Source organism: Myxocyprinus asiaticus, chromosome 38 (assembly GCF_019703515.2).
Source record: "Myxocyprinus asiaticus isolate MX2 ecotype Aquarium Trade chromosome 38, UBuf_Myxa_2, whole genome shotgun sequence".
Taxonomy (NCBI): Eukaryota; Metazoa; Chordata; class Actinopteri; order Cypriniformes; family Catostomidae; genus Myxocyprinus; species Myxocyprinus asiaticus.
The window spans coordinates 27,153,123-27,164,964 of record NC_059381.1 but is presented as its reverse complement, the minus strand read 5'-3'; the positions used below and the strand labels follow the sequence as shown (position 1 = coordinate 27,164,964).

The 11,842-nt window shown below is 37.4% G+C and overlaps 2 protein-coding genes across 3 annotated transcripts in view; one reads left to right on the top strand and one right to left on the bottom strand.

Annotated features, from left to right (window-relative positions):
• Window positions 1–2,126: 2,126 nt before the first annotated feature.
• On the bottom strand, window positions 2,127–5,946 carry LOC127429198 (beta-crystallin A3-like). Its single transcript, XM_051678074.1, has 6 exons — window positions 5,861–5,946; window positions 5,226–5,298; window positions 3,947–4,065; window positions 3,719–3,860; window positions 3,191–3,333; window positions 2,127–2,690 (listed from the first exon to the last, which is right to left on the bottom strand). Exons 2-6 carry the CDS (start codon window positions 5,268–5,270, stop codon window positions 2,543–2,545), a joined length of 597 nt encoding a protein of 198 aa, XP_051534034.1. The 5' UTR covers window positions 5,271–5,298; window positions 5,861–5,946; the 3' UTR covers window positions 2,127–2,542.
• Window positions 5,947–8,774: 2,828 nt separating this feature from the next.
• LOC127429195 (protein unc-119 homolog A-like) overlaps window positions 8,775–11,842 on the top strand; it is a 32,937-nt gene continuing 29,869 nt past the window's right edge. The window contains exon 1 of one of the 2 annotated variants that reach the window (XM_051678071.1): window positions 8,775–9,248. In XM_051678071.1, coding sequence (XP_051534031.1) covers window positions 8,957–9,248 — 292 coding nt within the window. In that variant the 5' untranslated portion in view covers window positions 8,775–8,956. The remainder of the gene's footprint in view (window positions 9,249–11,842) is intronic. The other variant, XM_051678070.1, reaches the window with a different exon arrangement.

Here is an 11,842-nt window from a genome sequence, read left to right as displayed (position 1 = left end):
TCCTGACTTCCACAATGCACACACCCATCATACGAACACACTCTTTCATTAGTCCAGTGGCTCGCTTGACTTTGCCTTCTCCAGCCAGGTGCGCCTTACCTTTGCCTTGAGAACTTTGTGTTAATAAATCCTTTTGAACTGTCATCTTATTGTTAGTTTTCTTTTTGTTGTGCCATGATCAACTCGCCCCAGAGCAGCTTAAACCCTCTGAGTAATAATTAGAGACACTAATATTTTCCACTTGGCATAATTAGTACAAAATTGGTTTGCACCGGGGGCAGGGTCAAACCAACATTCTTGTTGGGTGGTTGCCAAAATAACGTGCCTAAAAACTTATGTTTTCAAAACCAATTTCAACATCATTTAGGCCTAGTTTAAAATTTACCTGTAAGAAAAAAGTCTGTATTTTAGGTGCTTAACTGATCAACATTAAAGAGTTTAAGAGTTTCAAATTTGTAATCACCCTTTAGCTTTTGTTGCTGTTTGCTGTTTAGTCATGCTGTATGACATGCTATTATTATTTTACAAATATTGATGTAGTCTCTCAATTAAATAATAAAATCTGCATGTTTAACAATTATACCATAGCCTAATTAGAAAATATATTCATATATGACTCCAATTATTCATAAATAATATTGTATGTGTTTCTAATCTTATGATAAACAGAAAGTTAAAAAAAAAATTGTTGTTGTTCTAACTTTGTAAGCAAAATCCAGATCTGAAATGTAGGTGGCACTCTAATGCATTTTAGCCCTCACAGATGTGCTGATCAATAGACATTCAGTCTAATTTTCAGTTCATGCACCACCCTCATTGTTTAATTGAATATCTCTGAGTGGACTAGAAGCTTAATCTAGGTGTCATTAGACTGAGATCCTCCACTTTATGATGATCTATAACATTTTATCATCAATAGTCGAAAACATATTTTTCTGATTATTTTTTTAGCATGCTTTTCCTGCTGGATGGTATATTTTTTTCTGGACACCCAAGATTAACATTGGATTATTCAGCCAAGCAATCTCACTGATAAGTAAAAAAGGAATTTTTTTTTTTTTAGAAAACTGCCTAAGGTAAGAGCAGATATAATGTTTTTGACTACTTGGGGCTTACAGCAGCAATGATTGTCGCTTAAAAGAGACGCTTGTATTTGATGACTTACAGAAATCATATTTCACTTTGTGATTTATTTGAAAATCTTTCAAGCTGTGGTATTAGGACAACAAAATAAACTGTATAATCACATTGCTGCGAATGAGAGCTTTCATTTGATATATGACTTGTCCATTTAAGTAGTATGTAAAAGTAGACTTTTATTTTCATATAAATATTTATATCCCATTACCTCTAGGTGGGGCTTATTTGCGACGCAAATGATTTCAGCCCTTGTTTTGTTATTTTATGTAACATAAATGCAAAAGTGATGGTATTTTCTGAAAAGCTAAGATTCTAAGTTTTCAAATGATATGGCTCATATGGCTGACTTATGTATACAGGGACTTTACAGTTTTAAGCGTAAACTTTTATCGCAATATAGCGCCCCCCTTTGGACCTGCCAGCAGAGTTTAAGGGGTTTTAAGTTAAATGTAAAAATAGTTTTAATCAATTTTCTTTTTTTTAATGAAAACTCTTTAAAAAGGTTTTTAAATGTTTTAAAAATGTACTTTTATATATTGTCAAATGGTTTGAGTTCTTTTTGGGTTTTGTTCCCCCACATTTCTTACTTATACTCTTCATTACAGTCACTTATATCTTGATAAAGCAGCTTTGGAACTCATGAGGTGTACAATTTACATTACATTATTTTTATGTTTTTTATTTTTTCAAAAATACCTTGACATATAGCCAAACTGACAATTACACTTGCAGGCTCATCTATGTGTTGATATAGTTTGTACTGAATGCTGCTGATTCATACTAGGCATCCTCCCCATTTTACATTAGTGTTAATGTAAATGTTGAATTTTAAATTTTTGTTTTCAATTTTATGCCCATCTTTCTAAAAACGTCTTTGACCATGACTTCTGTGAACATCCCTTTTCTCTTGGAGAGTTCAGTGTTTGTTCAAATGTTCATTGCTGGGAAAATCCACACAAAACAGTCAGTTGATATAAATTATTCTGTTTGTTTTTTTTTTTGTCTTTGGTTTTATGCTCATTTTCTTTATTCATCAAACATCGTACAGAAGTTGACCATGAAAACTGCAATGGCTATGATCATGATGATAGTCATGACGGAAGAAGAGCAACTTTGCGGCTTCTCATCACACCACGTCCATTCAGCTGTAACCATACAGGACTTTTTCTTCTTTTTTTTCTGTCATCGTTCCTGCTGTCAATAGTTTGTCTCTCTTTCCTCATGTAGTGGGTAAAAAAGTGCTGTGGACTTGTTACATTGGTGTAGCACCAGTAAACCAGCCATCCTTGTCAACAAACCATCTTGCATGGCTGGAAATGGAGGGATAGAGGAAGTGGAGAAAATAAGGGGTCAGAAGGAGGAAGAGGGGAAGAAAAGGAAGAAGGACACAGCAAGGATCATCTCAATGCTGGATCCTGCGGATTGACTGGATCTGGGGGGTCTGAGCGTGGCAACCGTACTCCCTGTAGTGCCTGTACTCTCCTCCGTGGCAGTCACACTCCATAATGTACTGGTAGCCACGGTAACCGGGATACTGGTAGCATACAAAGCTAGTGAAAATGGAAGGCAACACAGAGGCAGCATGTAACCATGGAGGCCAAGTGGAGTATTTGATATCTTAAAGATTGACATTGTCCCTGCCTTTTCAAAAATAAAGCCACCATCTAGCCACCCTTTAAAGGAGCCTTAAATATCCTATTTATGTTCTCCGGTAACTTCAGTATTTATTTCAAGAGCTTTGAAAACCTCTTCTCATATGTTGTAAGAAATACCTATCTCTTATGATGGGATTACTGAAGGAACCATTGATAGTCTATTTAGAGTACTTACAGAAGCTAAGAGTACATTTTTCATAGAACTGAAAGGGCGTCTAATGGTTCTTCAGAGGGTTCCTCCAGTGTAGTATCTGAGGAACCCCAAATGGTGCCTCGAGGAGCAAAAAGATACAAAGCTAACTCGCCCTAAGAAACACAAGTGCTAATTTTTACATTTTGAATTTGAAGGAAGAGTCAAAATATGAGATTTAAGGCATTTGAGCAATCATACTTACGCGCCACTCATGACTTTGATGGAGCCAATCTCATTGTTACACCATCCCATGGCCTGCAGAGAGGGGTAGTCATCACACACCTCCCACTGTCTTCCAGACATGTTCTCACACTCGAAAAGAGTCATGCGGGAATCCTTTTGCATCTGTTTCAGAATGAAGAAAGAAAAACTTGAAGCATTGCCATGCCAAATGGATGGTAACAATCAGTACCCTATCACACAGTGGTTACTGTTACTTTCATGTCAATGATTAACCAGAGGGTGAACAAAGAGATGGTTCACCCAAAAATGAAAATTCTGTCATCATTTACTTATGGTGTTGTTGTTCCAAACCTTCTTAGGTGTTCCTTGGAAGAAAGAAAGGTTTAAATGAAGAGTAGATGATGACAAAATTATTATTTTTGGGTGAACTGTTCCTTTTAACTGTGACAAACCAATGTAAAAAGCGTTTAGAAAAGTACAGAAATATTATTCAGAATGTTTATTGGTGGGTGTATTTTATGTCTCTAGTGCAGATGGTATTACTCACAGCAGAACAGATGGGGCGAAAGGACATCAGCCTCTCAATGCGATAAGAATTGCTGCCACTCCAGGCCTCCCAGCAAGGGTAATCTCCCTTCTCCAGGATGAACTGTTGGCCATTGAAGGTAGTGTGCTCAAAACCCACCCAGCTAGAGACAGAAGAAGATATTAGGGGTTGTAACGAGAAAGAAAGAGAGATCTTCTCAGGCAATTAAAGATGCTTGTTTGTACTCACGCCCCGCACTCCACCTTCAGGGAGCGGACAGTCTCCATTCCGAACTCCATGATGTTCTGGCAGCAAGCGGTGAATTCACAACGCCTGCCCTGGAAATGCTCCTGGTCATAAACGGTAATCTGGAAAACATGGAAGCACATTTGTAACTCTGTCGCATGATTCACATAAAATTTTTAAACATGGTTGTAAAAGTAGATGTTGCTACTTCAGAATCAGCAAAAAGCAGCTTTAACCCATTTAAGGAGGTTTGTTGGTCTTAGATGACAACCAAGCTGGTCTAGTTTGATGGTTTTAGAGTGGTTTTAAGTATTTGTCAGATTGTCAGACTGGTAGCCCAGATGACCGACTAGATAAACCATCTGAAAAACCCAACATGATCAAACGGCATCCCCAATCAGATATTTTTGCATCTCAATTCAGGTGTGAACACATTTTCGTCTACTGATATCGTGTTATGCAAGCAACCTCAGAGACTAAGTTTTTGTCCCATGAGAACAAGGAAGAAATCACGTTCACATAAACAATGTTAAGCACGATTCGGAGGTTGCATTTTCTTCCTAAAATTACATTTATTACTCCACTGACAGTTAGGTTTAGGGTTGGGGTTTGGGTTAGGAAGTAGGGTTAATAAAAATATGCATTCCTGTTGACTGTATTACATCATTTACGACTAAAAACTCACTTTTGGTGCCACTCTGTGGACATTTCACCTAAAAACTGAGAAGGATTTAGCTGCAGGCAGAGCTCCAAAAAGGGGTGGGAGCTCCAAACCACCATATAAGGAGCCCCTTACCTAACCCTTTCCCTAACCTTAACCTTCAGTGGAAGTGACACCCCCTTTTGGTGTAAACCCACCCCCTTTTGGATAGGTCCGCCCTCTTTCTGAGATTCTGCCCCCAATTAGGAGGTCTCCAGCCTGCAGCTATAACTACTTGGAGAACTGGAGCTCAACACTTCCAACTTCGACCACTGGGGGGAAGTGGTTCAAATTTTGGTACACAATTAAGATTTGGAAATTTAGTAGACCGATTTCAGCAGCAAAACTTTTGACCAGTTGCCGAATTCTCTGTGAGATCAGTCTGGAAAACCAGCTTGGTCAGGCTGGAAGACCAATAAAGATTTTTTTTTCTTCCCCAGCAGGGTAGTCTAGAACACATAAAGAATTTCTACTTCTGCTAAGCTATCAGTTGCTCTTTGTTGCAAAGAAAACTATAAAATCGGTACCTTTGGGGTATGCCTGGCCCAAAAATAAAATTAGAAGAGTTATAAATCACTGTACCTTCCATGGTCCCATGGGCATGGACATAGGGTTTGTCAGAGCCATTGTTTCAGATATCTCAGCGCTGACTGACCTGTATGAAAGGAATCAGACATCATGTCAGAAGAGTTCATACATACGCAGTTCACAAATCATACTCTGCCATGTCCACAGACCAATGACCTCTGTTAAATATCTGTAACACTCTACCACAAGAATGCTATACATGATAATGATCAAGCCTATTAAAAAAGTTTTCAAGTATTTCTACTCTTCCTGTCTTATCCTACATTGATAATAAACAGTAGAATTGCAAAACTGTCAAAGACAATAACATGTAAAGCACTATTGCTGTCTGTCCTAAACCGATAGTCTATGTATGACAAGCCTGAAAGTGTTTGAACAATTAGAGTGAGTGTTGAAGAATCCTGTCTAATGCATATCAGTTCCACTAATGAAAGCCATCTTGTTTGAGTCCCTTTGTTGAAGCATAAATATCTTCTATTAATTAGCCTTGTCATAATTATATTTAGCATGTCTGATTGTATCAGTGGATCTGTGTTCGCTTTGTCATTTGTAATGTAATGCAATTTGTTGTTTTTTTAGCTTGTTTAATCACTATCTGTCTTAAATTTGGCAAAGGCACAGTGACTTACCCAATGAGAGAATGAGCTATGTGCGTTGAGGGGAATCCACCACGCGGTCTCCCGTTCAGTCATATGTGGGGCTATTTATACAGACGCTGCATCAATGGAGCTCCCTAACTCGCAGACCCGGGCTGCTGTCAGCACTTTGCTTTGGGCACCTTTTGTTTCTGACCTGAGCTGTAGTCCTTTCTTTCCTCCGTGCACTCTTCACATTGATGTGATCTCCACCAATGAGCAGCCAGGTAGGCCTGTGGCAACCGCACAGCCATGTCTCATGTCACACTACCTGATGATCAGTCCACTTTTTAAAAATCAAAGATCAAGGTCTGAATTCAGTGAGGCCTGAATCAATCTGGGACGAAGGCAGACTAATGACTTCTCTTATCAAATCTGTTGCATACAATACTAAACAATAATGATTATTTATATATTTCCAGTTTCCAATTTCTATAGCATGGAAAAACAAATACTGTTTTTAATCAGTGTATATTCCAAAAGAGATGAAGCTCATACTGCTTGATTAAAATCCAGACAAATTAATTAATGACATTACTTTAAATGTCTTAAATGTATTGTATTGTGTTGCAACTTATTGCAAGTGAAAATAATGAATGAGCGGGAAAATTTGTGGATTTTTAAAAAGAATATGAACCAACAGACTATATTTACATTGAAAGATGCACTGATAGATCTAAACAACATTTAGGCTTGTGGCATGCATTTTAGTATCTTCAGTATTTGAAAAGGAAATATGTCTTATAGTTTGTAAAATGACTTCTCATACTCCACTCAAACCTCAACCCAGGTCTCTTTTCAAAACAATGGCTGTACACAGACTGCAGTCAGCACATTGTTTAGCCAACAAAATGTCCAGAGTGGAGGTATGTGTGTAAAATGTGTGTAACGTGTGTATCTGTTAAGCTCTGTGTGTGTTTGTCCAATGTAGCTCTGGTTGTGTGTAAAAATGTCTGCATGCGCATATGTGTGTGTGTGTGTGTGTGTGTGTGTGTGTGTGTGTGTGTGTGTGTGTGTGTGTGTGTGTGTGTGTGTGTGTGTGTATTTCTGCTGATGAGAGCAGCCACACCATGATGACAAAGAGACGAGCCAGCTCAGCAGGCCTGTGAGATGAGCATGCTCTCTTTTACACACACATACACTCTCTCTTTCTTATTTTTTTTAATCAACTCAACCTTAATCTACCTCCATATGAACATTGCTATCTTAATAATGTCTGCTGCTTTTACAGATAAAATTTGTGTCAAGGACATAAAACAATTTTTGTGTCTAGATCTATTTATGAGACTGTGAGGGAAAACATATTAAAAATGCAATTCATAGAGACTCTTATATGATAAAAGTATATGTTTATTTTCTGTGGACTTGTGACAGTGGTTGTAAATGTCATTGCAGCACTTTATACCGACATTAAATTATTAGCTTTTGTTTAACCAAAACAAAACAAAAAAACTCTTAGAAGAAAAAATACTTACAGTAGCTTGTGTGTGTGGAGTATAAAGTGAAAAATGGTTGTGAAACCGTTCTGAGATCGCACTGAAGAAAAATGGAAAAGATTCAACTTTCAAAAAAAAAAAAAAAAGTTCTGAGTTTCATTTTAAAGTCCTACAAATATCTAATCTACCAAATCAATTTCCTCAAAATTGAATGTGGAGTAGCCTGCAGAAGGCCATTTTCAAAATCCTAATTTTGTTTGTCATCAGAAAATAACATTTTAACGAATGTTGTTTGAATTTACTGAATAATAATAATAATAATAATAATAATAATAATACAAAAATAAATTTAAAAAAATGTAAGATTGCACTTGTAAAGACCAAAAAAATTCTACCTAATAAAATATTTTTGAGCATAACTAAAACTTTTTATTTATTTATTTATTTATTTTAGGATTTTATTACATTTAAATTCAAATGTTTTTTTGTAATCAATTCAATTTATTAATGTACATTAACTTTTTTCTTCCTGTCTCTTTGGATGCTGGATATTCAATGATAGTAAGCACATTAATTAAAGATTAATTAGTACATCACGTAATAAAGAAAACTTTTGCTTAGTGTGGGGACTGATTACATGGTTTGCATGTAAGTGTGTTTATAATAATTGGCTGAACCAAGCAACTGGGTATGCACCCATAGTTGAATGACGAGTTAATGATTGAATTAAAATAGGCTATTTGATAAAGTTGATTAGAAGTCACGTTCTGTAAACGTCCCATTTGCTCATTCCCTAATATAAATGAAATGCTGTTTATAAGTACCTTAATAAATATGAGTCATGGGGAATAAAGGCCAGATACTAAACATCTCACAAAACAACTAAACCCAATTTTCCGAGTCACTGCGGTCAAAAGTTTTTTCAACCTGTCGTGTGGCGTCCTCTCGTGGACTGTCAAACTTCAACGCATCAGTTTCCTGTGGACTTGTGACCGTGGTTGTAAATATCAACGCAGCAATGCTGCAGTTTATGCTGGAATTATAAGGTCTTGCGAAACAAACAAACAAACAAACAAACAAAAACGTCTTCGAAGAAAAAAATTATACTTACAATAGGTTATTATTTTTCTCATATTTTAAATAAATAATGCTGCTAATGTTTACAGCGCTTTCACAAACCTTCTGCTGTATACCGCACAGAGACTCCACTTGCCGGAGTTCATCCAATTGAATTGTTTTGATTTTCCGAGTTGCTTTGATGCCGTTTGCATCAATTTGGGCCGTACCACAGGACAAACAGGGGAGACTACAAAACAGATAAACAAACTAGCCCTGCCATACACTGTTTATCTTTATTATACATATTTTATCTTTATTATAATAAATTATGAAGTATTCCCCCAATAATACAATTTACTCCACTGACAACAGCCTTTGCCTGTTGCCCCCTCTGACGTATAGTAGTACATCCCGCAGCTGGAGCGCGAGAGAGATTCAGATCGAGTGTGTAGACAACCGACGTTGATCGGAGAATAGGAGGATTTAAATACCTTTAAAGCGGGCGACCTGCTCAGCCCTTCGGGTGTGGGGAGGGTGACTGTTTTGTGTCTTTGCTGGACCGGGGGAGCAGGGGGAGAAGGAGGAGGAACGGATAATGAGCTATTCTTGTACCAGCACAGGCAACAGCCAGGACCCATCGAGCGCTAAGAAGTCCGTCGGCGTTAATCCCGGTAGTTGCAGCGGCGGAGACACCGGTAACGGCAACAACAGCTACAGCATCCGTGGCAGCCAAGCGAACCCGAAGCCCGATTTAACCGAGGCCATGAAAGTCAAGAAGGGCTGCAACACGACAGACGTGGGGGTCCCCGTCACCACTGAGGACGAATTGCTCGCGAACAAAACAATCAGCCCCGAAGATGTGCTGGGATTGCAGAAGATCACTGAAAGTAAGTGACCGACTGAATCGGAACACACTCGGAATATTTCGGAATATATCAGATAATGAGCAAGCCCACGGCACAAAGCTATTGAATAGATTGCGGTGTATCATCGTAGGAGACTGATTCACGTTCCCGTTCACTGAGTAATCACCGATCATCTTGTTTATGAACATTAAGACTGTTCTTTATAAAACGCGCCATATTGTAGATCTTAATAAGAAAGATAGTGTCGTCAAACAGGTAAATAACGAAGAACATGCTCAAGAAACAGATTCAGCCAGTGTGTTTCTCAAGCAGCAGGCGTTCAACCAACAGTCAGCATCTCAGTCTGTTGCTCAATATATCCTTAGTAAGCTTATAAATCCTTACTGATCATACTGCTGAAATTGAAGTAATCAGGGGTAATAGATGATTTAGGTAATTGAATGAAATATATGGCATACACTGTGTCAGTCCTTAAGGATCAGCTAAAATTAACCACCTCAGTTTGTTCATCCTAAGTATGGTTAGGTAACAGGTGGCAAATAAGCCCTCTCCATTACTGTTTTTAAAGGCCTGTCTTATGGTTTATACAACATCAACATCTCACGGATCTTCTTGAAGAATCTACACATAAACCTCTCATAACTGCCACCAATAAGTTCATGATTGGATCATTTGAAACTTGTGTAGCATGCTCAATTAGAGTGAAATTGAACTTGAGCATTGTTGGGTGTTTCACACAAAACCTGTCAAGAAAATGTCCTGGACCTATTTTACTTTAAAATCAAAAGAAACAAATTATAATAATATTTTGCATATAGAAAATTTTGAATTATTGTCAACAGTTATTTACCCCCTTATATATTTATGCATTCTTATTACTGTATTGCCAAAAAAAGATGGTAATGTGATATTCTCTTCACCGCAGCGTGAAACCCCCAAAAATTACAATTTTCATAATTACTCACCATCATGCCATTCCAGATGTGTATGACTTTCTTCTGCTGAACACAAACGAAGACTTTTAGAAGAATATCTCAGCTCTGTAGGTCCATACAATGCAAGTGAATGGTGACCAAAACTTTGAAGCTCCAAAAAGCACATAAAGGCAGCATTCAAGTAATCCATAAAACTCCAGTGGTTAAATCCATGTCTTCTGAAGACATCTAATCAGTTTTGGATGAGAACAGACCAAAATATAACCCCTTTTTCAGTGTAAACCTTGGCATCAACAGTCTGCTTGGTGATCAAGTTCGATTACACTTCTTAGCGCAGTCTCTGCGCCTACATCAAGCTCTAGGAAGTGTAATCGAGCTTGAAATCATGATCGTGCCTGAATGTAATAAGATGTACAGTGAAAAATGATTTATGTTTTGGTTTGTTCTCACAGAAAGCCAGTTAGATTACTTAAGTAGACATTAATTAAACCACTGGAGTCTTATGGATTAATTTTATGCTGCCTTTATGTACATTTTGGAGCTTAAAAGTACTGGTCACCATTCACTTGCATTATATGGACGTACAGAGCTGAGATATTCTTTTAAAAATCTTTGTGTTCTATAGAAGAAAGTAAGTCATTCACATCTGGGATGGCATGAAAGTAAGTAAATTATGAATTTTTATTTTTGGGTGAACTATCCCTTTAAGTGTCCTGAAAGTAATGTCACAATGCAAAAAATCTTAATTATTCTAAATTTTGGCATGATTTTCTTTTTGTATTAATATTTAAATATGACCAGGACATTTTGACAGGCTTCTTGAGAATCACCCCATTTCCATTCCCAGCCAATTCTTGAGCTGGTTGATGTGAAATTGATTGGTCTGAACTTGCAGCCTCTGTAACACTTATGGCCATATATGACATATTTCGCACTAGTCACCGCATTTCCTTCGTCTGTTTCTGCCTCGCTCTCTCAATTTCCTTCTTATTCATGCACACAGTGTTTATCAAATAGTTCTTGCTTCCACTTCCTCACCCACTCACTCATATATTTACACTTCCTAAGCATTTATCCTTCTCTTCGCAGCCGTCTTGCTTGGTTTATGGTTAATGTGCAAGTGTGTCATCCCTCTTTCCCATATGACCTTAAAAGGATCTACAACATATTGGCATGACTCAGACCCTCTGAAGATTCTTGTTAACCACAACTTGTCTGGTTGGTTAAATACCTGTTTTAAAGACCCTTTGAAATTGCATGAAAAGCACTGTTTTATTTCTTGTGTTGACGGAAGTTTGGGTGGGACATATCGAAGGGCACCCCATGGGTATGAACCATGATTTACTTGCTAGGATGTTGCAGGTGGTATTAGGGGGAGGGGCATTCTCATTAAGGCTGTCAAATTTAAAATTAGAAAATTCATAAAGAATTCACATTCTTTTTAGAATATTTATGTAATGTGCTGATACCTCCCATTTTATATTATATCTAGTGTTTTGTCTTAATGTACATTAATATGTATATTACTGTGCCTGTTATACTACCCTAGCATTAAAAGCAGCATGTAAGGATCAGCAATGTGTTTGGACTAAGCACGTAGTAAAATATAATGTGAAAAGACTTACATGCAATATTTTACTACAAGTGACTCTGAATTCAGTACAATTATGCAATAATTAA